This window comes from Procambarus clarkii, chromosome 25 (genome assembly GCF_040958095.1).
Source record: "Procambarus clarkii isolate CNS0578487 chromosome 25, FALCON_Pclarkii_2.0, whole genome shotgun sequence".
In the NCBI taxonomy this organism is placed as follows: Eukaryota; Metazoa; Arthropoda; class Malacostraca; order Decapoda; family Cambaridae; genus Procambarus; species Procambarus clarkii.
In genome coordinates, this window is record NC_091174.1 from 45,106,204 (window position 1) to 45,127,691 (window position 21,488).

Below are 21,488 nucleotides of genomic sequence, written 5' to 3' on the forward strand. Positions count from 1 at the left end.
CCGAGAAGTGACTCGAACCCATACTGCCTGGAGCAACGCAACTGGAATGTACAGGATGCCTTAATCCACTTGACTATCACGACCGGACAAAAACTGATGGTTATCTTGAGGTTATCTTGAGATGATTTCGGGGCTTTAGTGTCCCCGCGGCCCGGTCCTCGACCAGGCCTCCACCCCCAGGAAGCAGCCCGTGACAGCTGACTAACTCCCAGGTACCTATTTACTGCTAGGTAACAGGGGCATTCAAGGTGAAAGAAACATTGCCCATTTGTTTCTGCCTCGTGCGGGAATCGAACCCACACTTGGCTACGATGGTAGCCAAGGCTATTTAGCCCTTCAGCCCGCGGGCACTCTGATGGTAATCTTGGGCATAGCATTTTATCAAATCACCTCATTCCTTGGGGCACATGTGAGGAACACAAATATGAATAAGACTGAATGGTCCCCAGGACTATATGCCACTGAAAACTCACACCCCATAATTGACTCCAACTCATACTGCTAGGAGCAACGCAACTGGTATGTACAGGACGCCTTAATCCACATGACCAACGCTACCAGTTGCGTTGCTCCTGGCAGTATGGGTTCGAGTCACATGTGGGGTGTGAGTTTTCAGTTGCATATAGTCCTGGGGACCATTCAGGCTTGTTCGCATTTGTGTTCCTCACGTGTGCCCCAAAGAATGAGGTGATTTGATAAAATGCTCTGCCCAAGATTACCATCAGAGTGCCGGCGGGCTGATGGGTTAAATAGCCTCGGCTACCATCAGTTTTTGTCCGGTTGTGATGGTCAATGGTTATGCATTGACATAAGGTTTCGGTGCTGTGGTGATGTCGATCTGTGAGAATGTCGAGGTGTTGGTCGATGCGAGTACGCCAAGATTTGATTCGACATCAGATACTTAAGGCAGAAAATGAGATCAAAGACAACAAAACGCAACTACTCCACGCTAGAAACCAATGGAGGAACAGCAACATCGACGAAGACCTCCGTACTCGCATCGACCAATACCTCGACATCCTCACAGATCGGCAATAACACAGCACCGAAACCAGGATCATCAAGAAACTGACAACACTCCACTCCTGCGAGAGACTGGAACCTGTGTTCGCGCACTTCTCTCGCTCTGTCTTTGACTTGACCAATCAGAGGGCAAGGTGGGAAGCAGCCTATGGTACCTGCACCACTTACAGAGCTTCCTCTCGTCACGTGACCTTGGGCTGGCATCATGGCCTCCCAGTAGGAGCCAGACCGTGAGGACCATTGGTCCTCCCCTCTTGACCCTCTAAAGCTTCACCCTGCACCTTACTGTACACACTTTAATGTAAAACATGATAATGTTTTATCATTAACAATGTACCTTTACTCATAGTGTGGCTACGACGGCCATCGTAGCCTCACTGGAAACCTGAGAGCCTACGCCACACATAAACTCTAAACACGAGATGTTTCTTGAAATAATTACGGATTCTAGAACCAATGCAGCCTGGTGCACTCCTGTCCTAATGTGCACTCTAGCACATAGTTCAAAAGTTAGCTAGGAAAACTGTTCTCCCAAATACATACTTTTGAGTTGGCCACGTGAGCTGTCATCAATCATCTGAATTCTTGTATTATGGGGATGGGGTGCTGGGCTGCTAGGGAGTCATGGGAGTTATCATGGCTGAAGGTGGTGTGGTCTGTTCACATAATTGGAAGGGAGGGCGGTCTCTCGTTCAGTGGAGGCGGCAGTGGAGATGCTGTCCAAGAGGATCGTGACGATTTAAAGCGGACAATTATAGTGAATTGTCGGATTCTTTCTAAGGACTTGTATTTAGCTTATTTTATTTCTTTGAGAAGGGAACATCCGCTGAATTTTGGGAGGATTGTGTATCGTTGTGTGGTGAGGCTGCTACCACCCGGTTTGGTAGTCCTCCTTGTGTCAGGGTCTGGAGGAGGGTGGGATTGGTCTGGCAAATGCGTGTATGTGAAGTCAATGGATGATATTTTTGGGTGACCTTTCGTAGGAGGCTCGCGTTGGAGGATGATCTCAATTCCTTGTCTATGTATTTCAGTTCAATTCAGGTGCATTATCTTATGGGGGTACAGTCTGTCGGGACGGGATCCTACAGTCTTTCGTCACCACACTGGTGTACTCCTATGTGTTACTCATTCTTCGATCACTGAATGACCGAAGGTCTCAGGTCTCCTGAGTATATGTCAGGAGGTGTATCGGTTATTTTTAGGCCGTGTGGCTCACACGGTGGAAGGGTTGTACCCGTTATTTGACTGGGGGGAGGTGTGGGGTGCTCTGAGGGACCTGTTTCTCACCCCTAAACAAAGGGAGTTGATGTATCGATTTCTTCATGAGACTAGCTATCAATGCGCGGTTGTTTATGATGGGTATTGTGGGCTCGGATTGTTGTGCCCATTGTGGTGAGAGTGAGTTCGAACATCATGTGTTTTAGTTCTCTCAGCGGGTTTCATGTTTGGTGGACTGGCTTCGGAGTACCTTATGTGGGTCTGATTTGCAGGGAGATTTGCTGAAGATTTCTTATTGTCGTTTCCGAGGGAAAATTATGGAATTCTAAACACTTGAAGAGTGTTGGTGTCAGATTACATTATTTGATTGGGGGTTAGTAGGTTAGAAGGGTATGGTGTGGTGTGGCTCAGCTATTGGGGTTCTTGAAGGGTAGGCTGTACAACACGATGCGGTGGATGCTGCGGTAGTTTCTGAGGATACTTGCTCGATGGTTCACGGCAGATTATATTGCTGCTGCTCAAGTGTTGTAGGGTTTAGCTGGCGGCGACGTTAGTCGTTGTTCTGTATTCTTGGGAGTGAGTTTGGGGCTGCATCTCCACCTTTGATTGATTGTGTGTGTTCTAATCTTCTGTTGATTTGTTTGGATGTTTGAGTGAGTTAGTTGAGTGTGGTTTTTATTATACTGGTCTTTTTTTTGGCCCGTGAGTTGGACGACCAGCCTTCCTTGTCCTGCTGTTAGGCGGTGTCCAACGTTGCCTTCAGTATTGCCATGAATTTTTCTTTGCCAATGTGCTGTCTTGCCCCCTTTGTTTATGGGGCCTTTAGTGTGAGTGCGTTTTTGTTGCAAGGTTCGGAGGTGTCTACCCCTCCTTGCTAACTGCGACTGAGCTGGGTATGTTTTGTATGAATTGTGCAGTTCTTACCTTGGAATATGTTCATTCCGGTCGTGTGCATGCGTGTGCCTCTTCCCTCTGACCGTGGTCAGTTGTATTGTTGTGTTTTCATATGATTAAGTTATACTTCTTTTGAAGTTTCACTTTTCGTGCTTTGTGCACTCGTGAATTGACCGAAGTTGCTGACGTGAAGTTGCAGAAGTGAATTGACTTGAACAGTTGCTTGGAGCCTTCGACCTTGATTTATATTAGCTGGTGTCCACCTCCATGAACTGGACTGCTGCTTCTTGCTGGAGAGACAAGTGATGCGTCCTTCTCCGACGAACACGAGGAGGGCAGTTACGTTTACCGACTCTCACGCTCACGACGCGGGCGGTGGTGTCATATCACGCGATGGAGTGTTCTAATGAGCCGCGCTGCTGGTGGCCACCCAATCGCAACTTCAAGTTTCTTGGAGACTCAGTGCTCCTGCTTCTGGTTTGCTTAAGATGGCTGCCGCACTCCTACCTGAGTGTGTCAGCCATCTTGCCTTCCCGGTTGGGCATTTCATTCACTTTCACCCAACATGTAACCAACATAACATAAAATTTGGGTTCATTCTTTTCTTTATACGTAACGAAATTTGATTATTATTCCCATTTCCCAAATTCCCATATTAAGGGGTTTGTGGATTATTTATAGGGGAGAATGATTTTATGGACAGGAGAAGAGTATATCTTGCTGTAACACATAACAGTATGTAACAACATTTACCCTTTTATTATAGCATGGTGCAGATGTGACAACATTACCAATTACATCACAGTAAGATGCACATGTGACAACATTACAACTTACATCATAGAACGGTGCACATGTGACAACATTACAACTAACATCATAGTAGAGTGCATATGTGACAATAATCGCAACCTTTGCTATTTTAATTTTGATTTTCACACAAAAATTCATTGACCTTCACTATGAGACATCTTTCATTGCGCTTCACCATTATTCATTAACAAGAATTCTCATTTATTTATTTAACGTCTTTTCATTCTGGTTGTTTCAACATTAACTCCATTCCAATCTTCATTATAATTTTAATTTATAACTATCAAGCTTTTGCATCACTTTTATCTTCCATTATTTTGAACTTTCGCCATTGCAGACTTCTTCTGTTCTTGATTCATCTCACAGTTCACACACCTGTATGACCCTGTCCATTCTTTAATGGGCCAAGGCAGGTATGGACCCCAGATCCACGTCGTCTTTTACCTGAATTTCGAGGAATTTTTGGGAGAAGTGTTCTCCGCCTTTCCTCCCCACGTTCCTCCCATCAATAATAACCCAGGAGAGTCAGAACTAGTTGCATCACTGGAGTTTAATTCATCGATTTAAGCACGTCTGTTGAACCCTGGCCACTAACCGAGTGTCATTCAGTGCTTCATGCTTCATTCATATTAATCCATAACGAAATTAACCATAATTAGCCATAAGTTAAATATTATATTCCAGTGCTGACGGACAGATTAATTGTGGCCCAGAGTGTGTTGTTCCTGATCGCCGGCTACGACACAACAGCTTCCACTCTGGCCATGACGTCCTTTCTGCTGGCTAAGAACCCCATACACCAGCAACGTCTCCGCCAGGAGATGCAGCAGATAGTTGAGGAACATGGCAACATTACCTACCACAGCATCATGGAAGCCAAGTTTCTCGACGCTTGTCTCATGGGTGAGCTGAAGCTTCTTTTGAATGTTGTTGGAGTCAGTCCATCCTCTTGTTTTGATAATATTTATAGTAACCATTTGGATCATCGTACCTACGTTTCCATAACGGAGAATTAGAAAGTAGAACGTGGTATTATTTAATTTGAAAAAACAGGAAAAGGTTTTGTATATATGTTGCTAATAAAACGTAACCTAATCTAACCGTCACAGGCCTAATACACGCTATCAGAGGCCTAATATAGTACATATATAGTATATAATATATTCCTAAGCCTAGGAATATTTACTTTTTTTAGCTTAATTTTTTCCGGACTCTATAAAAGGAATAGTACCAAATTATACTAAATAATTGTCCATTCTATCAATATATATATATATATATATATATATATATATATATATATATATATATATATATATATATATATATATATATATATATATTTATATATATATATTTATATATATATATATATATATATATATATATATATATATATATATATATATATATATATATATATTTTTTTTTTTTTTAAATTTGTGAGGGTACCACCTCTGGTGCCAATGTGGGGACCCATAGCCTCGGAGAAGAAAATAACAAGTACTCAGAGGAGACCTTGTGGTTTCTCACTGAACACTAATATTATCTTCTCCTACCACCCCCATTCTTTTGTATGTACGCATATATATTTGCTTTATTTGAACTTTGTTACAAAAAAGGAGTTACGTATAGGTTACAAAGATGGTTATCATAGGTTGTCGAGTTCCTCCAGCTCCTCAGATGGCGGGCAGGAACCCTGAATGCAGTGCGCATTTCCCCTCTGTATCGCCACGCTGAGGCGCTGGAAAAGAAAGCTGGCAGCTCTAGGGTCCCTTGTGGTTTCAATGAGCCTAGAACCCAGTTCCTTCAAAAAGCTGGTATCACTTTTACCCCAGGCGCTGAGGGTCTCAGAAGCAATGGGGACAAAATTGTAGTGGTGATCCAGTTCTCTATACTTATGGGATTTGGCTGCTTCCCTGTGGGTGGCAGCGCCACCTGGTTGTGCAACACTGAGGTTAATGTAGGTGTTAGCCAGGGTTGATATGCATGTGTAGTCCCATACCAACTGCTTGCCATTCTTCCAGGGGTTCACTGTGATACCATCCGGGCGACCAATAAGAGCATCAGAGTTACGGGGCGTTAGGTAACGGGGCTCTCTTTCAGCTGGGCATCCAGCTGTGGTGAGGCTCCTCTTGATGATGTCGTTAACTTCAATGTGCCTCGAGTGCCATCCCCCTGTGCTTTGGCAGAGTAGGCCATGGTGGCCGTACCTGTCAGCCACCACCTCGCCGCAAATACACCTATATCTGGTGTGGATTGGGGCAGCAAGGCGAAGGGCCACAACAATTCGGAGGGCGTGTGGTGTGAGACGCGTGCCAGTTGCAGACATTGGGGTTGCTAACAGGAAATCCCCTGCATGTGGGGCTGCTACTGCTGTGAGGCGAGCAATGTCGTGTTGTGTTGTTGCAGCACCCAGGTACTCTGCAGCAACTTGGTCTACAATAGGGCCATCCCAGCTGGATTGCTTGTGGGCTTTTGGGGATAGTGGTTGAAGTGATGGGCCTGCACGAGAGGCCCACTCTGTGGCACAGCGTGTAAAATTGGGATCATGTACACCTGCCAGCTGATGTAAGTTGGCAGGTAGAATTTCCTTCACAAGGTCGTCGGATGCTGATAAGGAGGACAGGAAGGCTGGAACAGCGATTTGCGTTGCTGTTCGAACTCCGAGGCCCCCAAGTCTTACGGGAAGAGAGGCTTGTTTCCACTGTAGGTCATCAAGAGAGAGGTTAAGGGCTTTTTCTAGCATTGATTTCAGTAACCGGTCATACTCACTTAGTTTTTGGCTACTGTAAGATGGTGAACACCTCAGAAAATAGGTTAACCTGGGGAGGGACAGACATCTGGTGATGAGGTAGAGTGCATCATGAGCATCAATATCCTCAATTCTCCCATCCATCCTCTTAAGGTCGGCGATTTTCTTATCAAGGACCTCATCGATGGCTTTCAACCCCAGGGGAGCTCCTAGGAGTGTCCTATCTTTATAGGTTGGGTTAAGTTTGGTAGCCGAAAAAGTTAGGTTAGGTTAGGTAGGTTAGTTAGTCGAAAAATAATTAATTCATGAAAACTTGGCTTATTAGGCAAATTGGGCCTTGCATAGTAGGCAGAGAAGTGCGTTCTGGCTACTAGGTGCGACATATATTTATATATATATATATATATATATATATATATATATATATATATATATAATGGTTTCCATAGTTACAAAAAGTACTTTCTAAACAGGAGGGTGTGTTGCTGGAGTTCGGATGCTAAGTTACACTTGTTTGAGCGAGGATGGATGCTTGTTTTGTTAGTTTATAGTTCTTTTAGAATTATTTTTATTTCCATGTCTTTTACCATCCAAATTTATTGAGTTGCGTAATTTCATATTTCTCTTTTATGTTTATCAGCTTTAGTTAGTTCCTCGGTTATATTTTTAACTGTTGATTTGAATGAAGTAGTTTCCCATATGGAACTTTTTTAATTAAGTAATACTAAATGTTTGCTTAGGAACAACAGCTATCGAGTTGTGTATCGACTGTTCATGGATATATTGACTTCAAATATTGGGCCACATCTTTATCGGACACCTTAGCAGAATCAGCCAAGGAGCTCAATGAATTCGATCTATATGTCCATTAATTTATACAATAATACGAGATGTTTAATAGTGGAATCATTAACTGACACAACATCCTTAACATCATGATTTTGTTTAAATGATATATTTGCAATATTCACTATATTTAAAGCCAAGTATGCAGGTTTAGAAAGAACTGTGAGACTTCCCTTGGTGATTTGTTATAAAGTGAGCCAGCTGTTTTGCTTCATCTGGTCATGGTGCCTTTTGCAGGATTTAGTTTTTTATTTAAATATAGAATATCGGGATTTTGAGTTCAAGATAGTAAAGGAACTCAAACATGGAACTTTTAGTAGGATAAAATGTAACAACCACAACCTAATATACTGCCACATTGTTAAAATATCAATACTAAATATTTTTTATCTGTTATCGCAATATCAGAGTCTAAACGAAATAGAGCAGTTCATGAATTACCAAATGGACCCCGTTCACTAATACATACTCATAATCTACGGATGCTGAAAAGGTCTATTATCCAAGAATGGTTAAAAATCCTTACTAAGAATTACCGGAACCTATTAAAAGATTAAAAAAAAAACTTCTCTGTGTTATGAATTGAGAAGTAAGAAAAATTAAATTCTGGTTGCTGGAGTGGGAATAAATCTGAACACTGTGTATGCAGAAAGCCAGAATTTCATTCTAGTGAAGAATTTTCATCCATCCTGTGGTGATTGTCTTTTGATCTTTTTTGTTTTAATTAACTGATCGAGAAAATTTTATTGAGAATTTCTCATAAATGACTGTAAAACACGACTCATCTGCCTTAAAAAGGAGATTGTACTAAGTTTACATGGATTTTTTTCTTAATATGTAAGTTATTAAGGTGCTGAGAGAGGTTGTTATTGATATGAAAGAATACGAATCATATTCATCAAATATTAATTACATTTATTTCAGAATCGTTGAGAATGTACCCTCCTGCATCTTTTATAGAACGGCAGTGCACCAAAACCTACAAGTATGTGTTACTTTAGTTATAATATAATATATATACACAAAAAAATTAATATGAAATTAAATTCATTCTTTCATTACTTTTAGACCCAGAAAAGTATTATGTCAGAGCCCATAAACCTCTGAAGAGACAACAAACACAACACCTATACCCCCTATTAGACTATTTTACAGGAACTTCTTTTCCACAGCTCATAAAACGGAGGAAAGGGTCCTGAAAGATATTGTTAATAGAAACGTTATCCCTACAGACAAAAATCAGAGGATACAACTGACGATTTACTATAAAACCAGAAAAACGGCCAGCCTACTCATGAGAAACTCTCCAGACACAAAACAGAACGCTTTAAAAGAGACCAACGTCGTCTATGCCTTCAAATGCCCTCCTGGGGACTGTAAGCTCCAAAAAACCCAGTATATAGGCAAGACAACAACATCTCTTTCTAGGCGTTTAACGATGCATAAGCAACAGGGCTCCATTAAGGAACATCCCAGCAAACAATTTTAGGTTGCCAAAACATATCTGGAAAGTATTTGAAAGTATTGGAAACGTTTGTTTTATCGTATCAGATACGATATTGTGTGTGGACTTAAATAGGTTTCCAAAACTTATAACCAAGACATATGTATCTAACACTAATTTGAGATGTTGTGGCAACTTTACACTCCTAACATGAGTCATTCATAATCCATTCATATACCAATATGAATCTCTTATGAAAGGTTTGAGCCAATAATCTGAACCCTTTTCACATCTTTGTGTTTAAAGTTCAATTTCTTGAAAATAAATTATATTTTATATTATATTATTTTTATTATATTTTATATTATATTATTATTTTCAATTTAAATATTAAAACCAATTGAAGGGTAAAAAAATCTAATAATTTATATTTCTTTTATTATTTACTAACAATTATAATTATTTACTAACGGAGAGAGGGGAGGCTGTACGGCGGAGAGTGGCGGCTGTGGCGGACAGTGGCGGCGGTGGCGGATAGTGGCGGCGGGCGGACAGTGGCGGCGGGCAGACAGTGGCGGCGGCGGGCGGACAGTGGCGGCGGTGGCGGATAGTGGCGGCGGTGGCGGATAGTGGCGGCGGGCGGACAGTGGCGGCGGGCGGACAGTGGCGGCGGTGGCGGATAGTGGCGGCTGTGGCGGATAGTGGCGGCGGGCGGACCGTGGCGGCTTTGGCGGCGGTGGTGGACAGTGGCGGCGGCGGTGGTGGACAGTGGCGGCGGGCGGACAGTGGCGGCGGCGGGCGGACAGTGGCGGCGGCGGGCGGACAGTGGCGACGGCGGGCAGACAGGTGCGGCGGCGGGCGGACAGTGGCGGCGGCGGGCGGACAGTGGTGGCGGCGGGCGGACAGTGGAGGCGGCGGGCGGACAGTGGTGGCGGCGGGCGGACAGTGGTGGCGGCGGGCGGACAGTGGTGGCGGCGTGCGGACAGTGGTGGCGGTGGCAGACAGTGGTGGCGGTGGCAGACAGTGGTGGCGGTGGCGGACAGTGGTGGCGGTGGCGGATAGTGGCGGCGGGCGGACAGTGGCGTCGAGCGGACAGTGGCGGCGGCGGGCGGACAGTGGCGTCGAGCGGACAGTGGCGGCGGCGGGCGGACAGTGGTGGCGGTGGCAGACAGTGGTGGCGGTGGCAGACAGTGGTGGCGGTGGCAGACAGTGGTGGCGGTGGCGGACAGTGGTGGCGGTGGCGGATAGTGGCGGTGGGCGGACAGTGGCGGCTGTGGCGGATAGTGGCGGCGGGCGGACCGTGGCGGCTTTGGCGGCGGTGGTGGACAGTGGCGGCGGCGGTGGTGGACAGTGGCGGCGGGCGGACAGTGGCGGCGGCGGGCGGACAATGGCGGCGGCGGGCGGACAGTGGCGGCGGCGGGCAGACAGTGGCGGCGGCGGGCGGACAGTGGCGGCGGCGGGCGGACAGTGGTGGCGGCGGGCGGACAGTGGTGGCGGTGGCAGACAGTGGTGGCGGTGGCAGACAGTGGTGGCGGTGGTGGCGGTGGCGGATAGTGGCAGCGGGCGGACAGTGGCGGCGGTGGCGGATAGTGGCGGCGGGCGGACAGTGGCGTCGGGCGGACAGTGGCGGCGGTGGCGGATAGTGGCGGCGGGCGGACAGTGGCGGCAGTGGCGGATAGTGGCGGCGGGCGGACAGGGCGGCGGCGGGCGGACAGTGGCGGCGGGCGGACAGTGGCGGCGGGAGGACAGTGGCGGCGGTGGCGGATAGTGGCGGCGGGCGGACAGTGGCGGCGGGCGGACAGTGGCGGCTGTGGCGGATAGTGGCGGCGGGCGGACCGTGGCGGCTTTGGCGGCGGTGGTGGACAGTGGCGGCGGCGGGCGGACAGTGGCGGCGGCGGGCGGACAGTGGCGGCGGCGGGCGGACAGTGGCGGCGGCGGGCGGACAGTGGTGGCGGCGGGCGAACAGTGGCGGCGGCGGGCGGACAGCGGTGGCGGCGGGCGGACAGTGGAAGCGGCGGGCGGACAGTGGAGGCGGCGGGCGGACAGTGGAGGCGGCGGGCGGACAGTGGTGGCGGCGGGCGGACAGTGGTGGCGGCGGGCGGACAGTGGTGGCGGCGGGCGGACAGTGGTGGCGGCGGGCGGACAGTGGTGGCGGTGGCAGACAGTGGTGGCGGTGGCGGACAGTGGCGGACAGTGGCGGCGGTGGCGGACAGTGACGGCGGTGGCGGACAGTGGCGGCGGTGGCGGACAGTGGCGGCGGTGGCGGACACTGGCGGCTGTGTCTGGCGGTGGTGGCGGGCGGTGGCGGGTGGCGGCGTCTGTGATGAGTGGTGGCGGCTGGCGGTGGTGGGTGGTGGCGGCGGTGGTGGTGGGTGGTGGTGGCGGCGGCGGCTGGTGGTGGTGGGTGGTGGCGGCGGTGGTGGTGGGTGGTGGTGGCGGCGGCGGCTGGTGGTGGTGGTGGGTGGTGGCGGCGGGTGGTGGGTGGCGGCGGCGGCTGGTGGTGGTGGGTGGTGGCAGCGGGTGGTGGCGGCTGTGGTGGGTGGTGGCGGGCGGTGGCGGGCGGTGGCGGGCGGTGGCGGGCGGCGGCGGCTGTGGTGGATGGTGACGATCGGCGGTGGGGGGGGGGCCGGTGGCGGCTGGCAGTGCCGGCTTGCGGTGGCGACTGTGGCAACGGGCGGTGACGGCTGATTGCGGGCGGTGGTGGCGGCTGATGGCAGGTGGTGGTGGCGGTGGTGGCGGCTGGTGGTGGCGGCTGGTGGTGGTGGCAGCTGGTGGCGGTCATGGCGGCTGGTGGTGGTGGCAGCTGGTGGCGGTCATGGCGGCTGGTGGTGGTGGCAGCTGGTGGCGGTGATGGCGGCTGGTGGTGGTGGTGGTGGCGGCTGGTGGTGGTGGCAGCTGGTGGCGGTGATGGTGGCTGGTGGTGGTGGCAGCTGGTGGCGGTGATGGCGGCTGGTGGTGGTGGTGGTGGTGGCGGCTGGTGGTGGTGGCAGCTGGTGGCGGCTGGTGGCGGTGATGGCGGCTGGTGGTGGTGGTGGTGGTGATGGCGGCTGGTGGCGGGCGGTGGCGGCTTGTGGCGGCTGGTGGTGGCGGCGGTGGTGGGTGGTGGTGGTGGTGGTGGGTGGTGGTGGTGGTGGCTGTGGTGGGTGGTGGCGGTGGTGTCGGCGGCGGCTGTGGTGGGCGGCGGCGGCGGTGATGGGTGGTGGCGGCGGCGGTGGTGGTGGGTGGTGGTGGCGGCAGCGGTGATGGGTGGTGGCGGCGGTGGTGGTGGGTGGTGGTGGCGGCGGCGGTGATGGGTGGTGGCGGCGGCGGCGGCGGTGGTGGTGGGTGGTGGTGGCGGCGGCGGTGATGGGTGGTGGCGGCGGCGGTGGTGGTGGGTGGTGGTGGCGGCGGCGGTGATGGGTGGTGGCGGCGGTGGTGGTGGGTGGTGGTGGCGGCGGCGGCTGGTGGTGGTGGGTGGTGGTGGCGGCGGGTGGCGGTGGTGGGTGGCGGTGGCTGGTGGCGGGTGGCGGCTGGTGGTGCCGGCGGGTGGTGAGTGGCGGTGGTGGGTGGCGGTGGCTGGTGGCGGGTGGCGGGTGGCGGCGGGTGGCGGCTGGTGGTGGGTGGTGGCGGGTGGCGGCGGGTGGTGGGTGGTGGCGGGTGGCGGCTGGTGGTGGGTGGCGGGTGGTGGCGGCGGGTGGTGAGTGGCGGTGGCTGGTGGCGGGTGGCGGCGGGTGGCGGCTGGTGGTGGGTGGTGGCGGGTGGCGGCTGGTGGTGGCGGGTGGCGGCTGGTGGTGGGTGGTGGCAGGTGGCGGCTGGTGGTGGGTGGTGGCGGGTGGCGGCTGGTGGTGGGTGGCGGGTGGCGGCGGGTGGCGGCTTGTGGTGGGTGGTGGCGGGTGGCGGCTGGTGGTGGGTGGCGGCTGGTGGTGGGTGGTGGCGGGTGGCGGCTGGTGGTGGGCGGCGGGTGGCGGCGGGTGGCGGCTGGTGGCGGCCAGCTGGGACACACCCTTCACCACTGAAGGTCTGAGTACAACTAACCATGTCTCTCTCACCCACCAGCCCAGTGTTGCCAGCTCGCGCTCTCAAAATGTTTCCTTCAAAGATTGTATATTATCTTTGAACAACAAGTTTGATTATCAAGGAAATAATGCATATATTATTGTCACATGAATACTGTGCAATATCTTATTACATTCCTGCTAAATAATTATAATTTGAAACAGGACAAAAAATCCAACATATATATAAAAACCAACATTAGAGATCACGAGGCCTAGGCCTCGCCTGTGACCACACATCCTGCCTCCCTGGCCTGCTACCCTCTCACACCTCACACTCTTAACTCTCTCATAATCACTCTCACTCTCTTACTCTGTCACTCTTACTCTCTGTCACTCTTACTCTCTGTCACTCTTACTCTCTGTCACTCTTACTCTCTGTCACTCTTACTCTGTCACTCTTACTCTCTGTCACTCTTACTCTCTGTCACTCTTACTCTCTGTCATTCTTACTCTCTGTCACTCTTACTCTGTCACTCTTACTCTCTGTCACTCTTACTCTCTGTCACTCTTACTCTCTGTCACTCTTACTCTCTGTCACTCTTACTCTGTCACTCTTACTCTCACTCTTACTCTCTGTCACTCTTACTCTCTGTCACTCTTACTCTCTGTCACTCTTACTCTCTGTCACTCTTACTCTCTGTCACTCTTACTCTGTCACTCTTACTCTCTGTCACTCTTACTCTCTGTCACTCTTACTCTCTGTCATTCTTACTCACTCTCAGTCACCCTTACCCATTCATACTCACTCTCTCACTCTTACTCTCATACTCTTACTCTCAATTAGAATTATTAATCTTACTTTTTCGGTCATATTTAATAAAATATGTCTACAGGAAAGATTGCTACCAAAATATACTAATATATATATATATATATATATATATATATATATATATATATATATATATATATATATATATATATATATATATATATATATATATATATATATATATATATATATATATATATATATATATATATATATATATATATAAGCCTATACTTGCATAAACCACAAGTGAAGATTAACAATCTTTGGACAACACCCACCAGTGGGCCTCGAACCCAGAAAACACAACTACCTTCCGGTAGCTGCTATAACTAGTACGCCTTAACCCACTACACCATCAGACCCTACAAAAGAAGTAGAGACTTCGAGATATATATACACCTCAAATATCTCCACTTCCCGAGGGCACTAGACAAGTGAGAGGTTACTACGCGTTTTTCATCAAGCCACTATTAATGTGAGAGAACTCGTGTCCATGCTATAAGCCTATACTCTCACTTGTCTAGTGCCATCGGGAAGTAGAGATATTTGAGGTGTATATATATCTCGAAGTCTCTACTTCTTTTGTAGGGTCTGATGGTGTAGTGGGTTAAGGCGTACTAGTTATGGCAGCTACTGGAAGGTAGTTGTGCTTTCTGGGTTCGAGGCCCACTGGTGGGTGTTGTCCAAAGATTATATATATATATATATATATATATATATATATATATATATATATATATATATATATATATATATATATATATATATGCGAACAAGCCTGAATGGTCCCCAGGACTATATGCGAATGAAAACTCACACCCCAGAAGTGACTCGAACCCATACTCCCAGAAGCAACGCAACTGGTAACTACAGGGCGCCTTAATCCGCTTGACCATCACGGCCGTCAAAAGGAAGTGATAGCCGAGGCTATTTGAGCCACTTCCCCGACGGCAACTCGGATGGTAATCTTGGGCATAGCATTTCACCAAATCACCTCATTCTTTGGGGCACACGTGAGGAACACAAATGCGAACAAGCCTGAATGGTCCCCAGGACTATATGCGAATGAAAACTCACACCCCAGAAGTGACTCGAACCCATACTCCCAGAAGCAACGCAACTGGTAACTACAGGGCGCCTTAATCCGCTTGACCATCACGGCCGTCAAAAGGAAGTGATAGCCGAGGCTATTTGAGCCACTTCCCCGACGGCAACTCGGATGGTAATCTTGGGCATAGCATTTCACCAAATCACCTCATTCTTTGGGGCACACGTGAGGAACACAAATGCGAACAAGCCTGAATGGTCCCCAGGACTATATGCGAATGAAAACTCACACCCCAGAAGTGACTCGAACCCATACTCCCAGAAGCAACGCAACTGGTAACTACAGGGCGCCTTAATCCGCTTGACCATCACGGCCGTCAAAAGGAAGTGATAGCCGAGGCTATTTGAGCCACTTCCCCGGCGGCAACTCGGATGGTAATCTTGGGCATAGCATTTCACCAAATCACCTCATTCTTTGGGGCACACGTGAGGAACACAAATGCGAACAAGCCTGAATGGTCCCCAGGACTATATGCGAATGAAAACTCACACCCCAGAAGTGACTCGAACCCATACTCCCAGAAGCAACGCAACTGGTAACTACAGGGCGCCTTAATCCGCTTGACCATCACGGCCGTCAAAAGGAAGTGATAGCCGAGGCTATTTGAGCCACTTCCCCGACGGCAACTCGGATGGTAATCTTGGGCATAGCATTTCACCAAATCACCTCATTCTTTGGGGCACACGTGAGGAACACAAATGCGAACAAGCCTGAATGGTCCCCAGGACTATATGCGAATGAAAACTCACACCCCAGAAGTGACTCGAACCCATACTCCCAGAAGCAACGCAACTGGTAACTACAGGGCGCCTTAATCCGCTTGACCATCACGGCCGTCAAAAGGAAGTGATAGCCGAGGCTATTTGAGCCACTTCCCCGACGGCAACTCGGATGGTAATCTTGGGCATAGCATTTCACCAAATCACCTCATTCTTTGGGGCACACGTGAGGAACACAAATGCGAACAAGCCTGAATGGTCCCCAGGACTATATGCGAATGAAAACTCACACCCCAGAAGTGACTCGAACCCATACTCCCTTTTGACGTCCGTGATGGTCAAGCGGATTAAGGCGCCCTGTAGTTACCAGTTGCGTTGCTTCTGGGAGTATGGGTTCGAGTCACTTCTGGGGTATGAGTTTTCATTCGCATATAGTCCTGGGGACCATTCAGGCTTGTTCGCATTTGTGTTCCTCACGTGTGCCCCAAAGAATGAGGTGATTTGGTGAAATGCTATGCCCAAGATTACCATCCGAGTTGCCGTCGGGGAAGTGGCTCAAATAGCCTCGGCTATCACTTCCTTTTGACGGCCGTGATGGTCAAGCGGATAAAGGCGCCCTGTAGTTACCAGTTGCATTGCTTCTGGGAGTATGGGTTCGAGTCACTTCTGGGGTGTGAGTTTTCATTCATATATATATATATATATATATATATATATATATATATATGTCGTACCTAGTAGCCAGAACGCACTTTTTGGCCTACTATTCAAGGCCCGATTTGCCTAATAAGCCTAGTTTTCCTGAATAAATATATTTTCTCTAATTTTTTTCTTATGAAATGATAAAGCTACCCATTTCATTATGTATGAGGTCAATTTTTTTTTATTGGAGTTAAAATTAATGTAGATATATGATTGAACCTAACCAACTCTACCTAACCTAACCTAACCTATCTTTATTGGTTAGGTTAGGTTAGGTGGCCGAAAAAGTTAGGTTAGGTTAGGTTAGGTAGGTTAGGTAGTCAAAAAACAATTAATTCATGAAAACTTGGCTTATTAGGCAAATCGGGCCTTGCATAGTAGGCTGAGAAGTGCGTTCTGGCTACTAGGTACGACATATATATATATATATATATATATATATATATATATATATATATATATATATATATATATATATATATATATATATATATATATATATATATATATCGTTTTCAAGTTTTCAAGGAGTACAGTAGCTACTCTGCTTCTCGAAGATGTGTTGAGTCGCGAGAGCTGACTTAACACATTAAGTCATGTTAGGTGTTATTTCTTCTACCTGGATAAACACACACACACTCCTATAGCCCTCCGTTCCTTTTTTCTGTAAGTAGGATTTTATTGTAGAATTTTTCCGTAAGACCACCTTTATTAACACAATACATCCAATATGAATTCTCTCCAGCCAAGTGTTATATCTTTCTGAATGTTCGGTAATCACTTTTTTCAACGTCTCGAAAACCAATTGCAACCACTCCTTCTAGTTTCTCTTCTTGGGAGCCTTGCTCCTGGTGTTATCATTGTTATTCTGTGCAGTATGAGAAAAGTATAAGATATACTTCAAAACATATCCAGTTATACTAAAAACTGGACTGGTGGTTTAGCATCAATAATCTTCTGTTTTACAGATGAAAGTGCACCTCTACAAAAACTTTGCCAAAATGTGATCTACAAGAACAAATTTAGCTTAAACTCCAACAAGTTACTACTCACCTTCGAGTTTCAGGAAAAGCCTTTTCAGATGTTTTCTATGCATTTTATCAAACTATTGTATAAATAGTACAAATATATTTCATTGCAGGTTGCCTGGGACTAAAATAACTTTACATCCTGGTGACCTGGTGACCTTCCCATTCTGGAGTCTGCATCGGGACCCACGCTACTGGCCCGAACCAGAAATCTTCCGGCCTGACCGCTTCCTGCCAGAAAACAAGGCCAACATTGTCAACTTCACTCACATGCCCTTTGGAATGGGGCCCAGAAACTGCATAGGTAAGACGTAAAACATTTATTTGTTTCTTATGAAATTATACGATTTTTTTCATCTGATAGTTATCCTATACCTCTGAAAATACCTAAGGAATCCCATCAGACAAATCAGTTGAAAAATGTGAAATTACTAAAGATCTGCATTTAAATTCAAATATTCTAATTTAATTTTGTATCAACTGGAAATTACAGAAAATTTCATTAAAAAACTGAAACGAGCATAAAGAGCAAAAAATACAATTAATAATTTGATTTAATGTCTTTCTACAGCGAAAATTTAACAAAATTATTAGTTCATAAAAAAATTCCGAATTCTTTCGAAATTATGCATTGCATTTATGGACTTTAAGAAAAACTGAACTTTCACCTCAATTATCATAATACTATTTAGAAAATGCAGTGTGATAATTTTTATTGAAATTTGGAGGAAACTTGCCTAGGTAACCGGGGAGGTAGGTAACCTTCTAGGTAACCTAGGTAACCTCCTCGGCCGACCGGGGAGCCGGTCGGCCGAGCGGGCAGCACGCTGGACTTGTGAACCTGTTTTCCCGGGTTCGATCCCGGGCGCCGGCGAGAAACAATGGGCAGAGTTTCTTTCACCCTATGCCCCTGTTACCGAGCAGTAAAATAGGTACCAGGGTGTTAGCCAGCTGTCACGGGCTGCTTCCTGGGGGTGGAGGCCTGGTCGAGGACCGGGCCGTGGGGACACTAAAAGTCCCGAAATCATCTCAAGATAACCTCAAGATTGGTAATACATATTAAATGTCTAAGAATAGCATTAAGTTATTTGAATTTTCTAGCCAAAGAGTTAGCAGCAATGATCAACAAAATAACTTAGTAAATAATGTTCCTATTACTTTTACTTGACATTTTTTTATTACTTTTACTTTACTTTTTTATTTAATTTTAAGTTTTCTTAGAAAAAATGGCTTGCAACTTTACAATATGGCCTAAAGTTGTTTCACTTGCAGTAATTTAAGCAAAAATGTCAATAACACACTTATGATTAATTTGATCTCTTTTTTTTTTACATCACATAAATGCCAAGTTGACAATATTTTGGAAGCCCCTTTTAAGTTGCTAGTGGTTAAAGCCCTTTTATTGATATTCAGCCATGCGGTTCGCCCTGATGGAGGCCAAGGTGGCCCTTGCCAAGCTAATATTGGCAGCAGAATTAAGTCTTCAGAATGAACAAGAGGAATTGAAGCTAGAAGTGTCTCCTATCATTTTAAGACCAGCAAAAGGAAGCGTCAATCTTGTCATCAGGCCCGTAGCTGCCAGCCCAAAGAATTAAAGAAACTACAATCTGCCACATGAAGCCCACAATTTGAACATATTACAGCGTATGCTAAGTGTCTCTCCTTAAGAAAGATAACATTTATGTAAACCACGGGGAGAAGTCGTCCCGTGGCTGAAGATAACATGATTCAGATAATCATCTGTTGAGAGAGAGCTCGGCAAACATGCTTTCTCTTCACAACGGCTGAATTGTTTCATTTATAAATGACAAAATTTTCTTTGTCTTTTGTATTCATAAATTATCTAAGATTTGTCTTTTAGTTTTCTTATTTTTTTTGAACATCTCTGGCTACTTTGATGAATTTTCATTTTGGGAACTCTTCCTAATTTCTAATAAGCATGTTAACATCTTGATTTTTCTCTTAAGGCTTTTTAGTGCTATTGTAATTTATTGTATGGAAAAAAATTCCCATTTAATTAAATAGTATGGGATACTTATTCTATTGGTCTCGAATTTGAAATTGAGATATAATACTATATCATAATCTAATGACAGGTCACGATATAATGGAGTCATGTCACATGTCTTGGACAGTCCACTTCTTAGGGTCCAGTCTGCCTTATCAATACTTTCCATGTATTTCAATAACCAATTGTAATCTCCTTTTGAAAACTTGGTGTAATAATATAATTTTATGTTGTTTAACTTTTCCAAGCTATGTTAAACAAAACTTTCGTTATGAACAGTTTTCTAACTTATTCCTATTCCAATATTATTTATTTGTGTCTACCTGTTGATCAGCACCTTGCATTACAGATTGATTTACTTGGGCAAACTGCCTTTACCTGTTCTTGGCACAGTGAAATCTGCTGTAATTAAAGTCATCTTTAACATAAACATTTTAGGACCAAGATGCAGCTCATCTTTTTCCTAATATGATGTCCAATCCTTGTGTGGAGATTATTATTATTTTCAATTAGATCAACCCAATTTGTTCTGTGTGTTTATTTCATTTTATTCTTGATTCCCTGTGTGGCCCCGAGTAATATTTTTTTTACAAATACTGCTACTTTCCCTCGTCATCAAATTTGTTTATGTGAGGAACAGTTTCCTTTATTTAAAATCCTTAATTAAAACAGGGTCCTTTAATTAAATATTATTATTTTTTTCAATAAAATCTATTGTTTTTGTTCTGAGAGCTGCCAAAAAAAATCTGTATTTTGAAAAAAAAAAACAAGAAACAGTGGAAGGGCAATGAACTTTGTGTTGTATTTCCATTTTTTTATATCCAAAACAACCACTCATGCGATTGCTGAGTCTTTCATAAACCAACCCACTAAGCCAGAGTCTCTTATGTTGACCTACATGACCTACAATACTCTTCACCCTTTTTAAAAAATATAATTATGCTTTATGAGATCTTTCTTTTATTAGAAGGTTAAATACACCCGCAACTGACCTTGAAACCATTTTCTATACAGTTTCAAAGAAAACTGAACATTCTTTACTGTGGTGCTTATGACTGACCTACACACATTAAACTCAGCCTGCGAGGAGCAAGATTAAGCTGAAGAATTACATCATTTGTCAATAAATAATACTTCTTGCCAGTAAGCTTTATAACATATTCTTACATGTATGCACTGAAATTTTTATCTAATTTTCCTTCTAATCATGATACCCAAGGCTCAGTTTCAGAAAGTAGTTACGGAAGAACGTAGGAAAGTTTTCGTTATTACCATTATCGTTACAGCTACGTCGGGATTCAGAAAGGCATTTAAGAACACTGATCCTGTTAAGAACACCGCCTCAAGCTACGACACCTCCAGACCAGTCATAGCTTTACTTAAACTGTATATAATTAGTTTGACTCTACTACACAAACCCGAGGATCAAAATTTAGTAATAAACAAAATATTTCTGCTGGTGCGTCCCATCAAGAAGAAGTCCTTCATATTAGCTATGTATATGCGTTCTTTGCTTATACTTGTAATAAATATGTCTTTTTATTAAATTATAATTATATATATCATATCAAGATATTATTCCTGTAGTTATTCAGTAAATAAACACTGGTGAACTTGATATATGAGAGAAGATGATGATTCCGGTTGGAACAGGATTACTTGAAAGCATTTGCTATCACCTAATGATTCAGTTCACATAGCAGTAAGTATAGCAACCCAGGAGTTAATCAGTTTATTGTGAGGCTGCATCCTGTTTAGGGGGGGGAGGAACCTCAATACAGCTCAAACATGTATATAATTATTAATAATAATTCATTATTTTAGGAACAAGCATCCAGAGTGTATACATAAACATTTTAGGCTTATATCAAGGCTCAGCAAAACATGTGTGTTGCTGAGCCAACCTTCCCCTGTCTCCCAGTCCTCCCCACTTCCCCCCCCCCCCCCCACCCCCCCCCTCCCTGTTCCCTTGTCCTCTCAACCATTCCTCACTCCTCCGTCCACTCGCCCTCCCAACCATTCCCGACTCCCTTTCCTGATGCATTCCCAAATGATCTGATGTTCCCATAAAAAATTGGGAAGATCAAATGATCTGATGTTCCCACCACTGAAATGTAA

At 46.0% G+C, this 21,488-nt stretch overlaps 2 protein-coding genes across 2 annotated transcripts in view; both read left to right on the top strand.

Annotated features, from left to right (window-relative positions):
• LOC138368597 (UDP-glucosyltransferase 2-like) overlaps nt 1-1,038 on the top strand; it is a 27,980-nt gene extending 26,942 nt beyond the window's left edge. Inside the window, exon 3 of the mRNA XM_069331125.1 lies at nt 898-1,038. Coding sequence (XP_069187226.1) covers nt 898-1,038 — 141 coding nt within the window. The remainder of the gene's footprint in view (nt 1-897) is intronic.
• Nucleotides 1,039-4,614: 3,576 nt separating this feature from the next.
• LOC138368671 (cytochrome P450 9e2-like) lies at nt 4,615-20,320 on the top strand. Its single transcript, XM_069331405.1, has 4 exons — nt 4,615-4,851; nt 8,474-8,534; nt 17,476-17,666; nt 18,776-20,320. Exons 1-4 carry the CDS (start codon nt 4,713-4,715, stop codon nt 18,955-18,957), a joined length of 573 nt encoding a protein of 190 aa, XP_069187506.1. The 5' UTR covers nt 4,615-4,712; the 3' UTR covers nt 18,958-20,320.
• The last annotated feature ends 1,168 nt before the right edge of the window (nt 20,321-21,488 follow it).

Bases quoted from the DNA above. Each gene is read 5' to 3' on its own strand.
- LOC138368671 (XM_069331405.1), top strand. From the start codon at position 4,713: ATGACGTCCTTTCTGCTGGCTAAGAACCCCATACACCAGCAACGTCTC. The intron at 4,852-8,473 runs GTGAGCTGAAGC...CATTTATTTCAG, and splicing joins TCTCGACGCTTGTCTCATGG to AATCGTTGAGAATGTACCCT. The intron at 17,667-18,775 runs GTAAGACGTAAA...ATTGATATTCAG, and splicing joins GGGGCCCAGAAACTGCATAG to CCATGCGGTTCGCCCTGATG.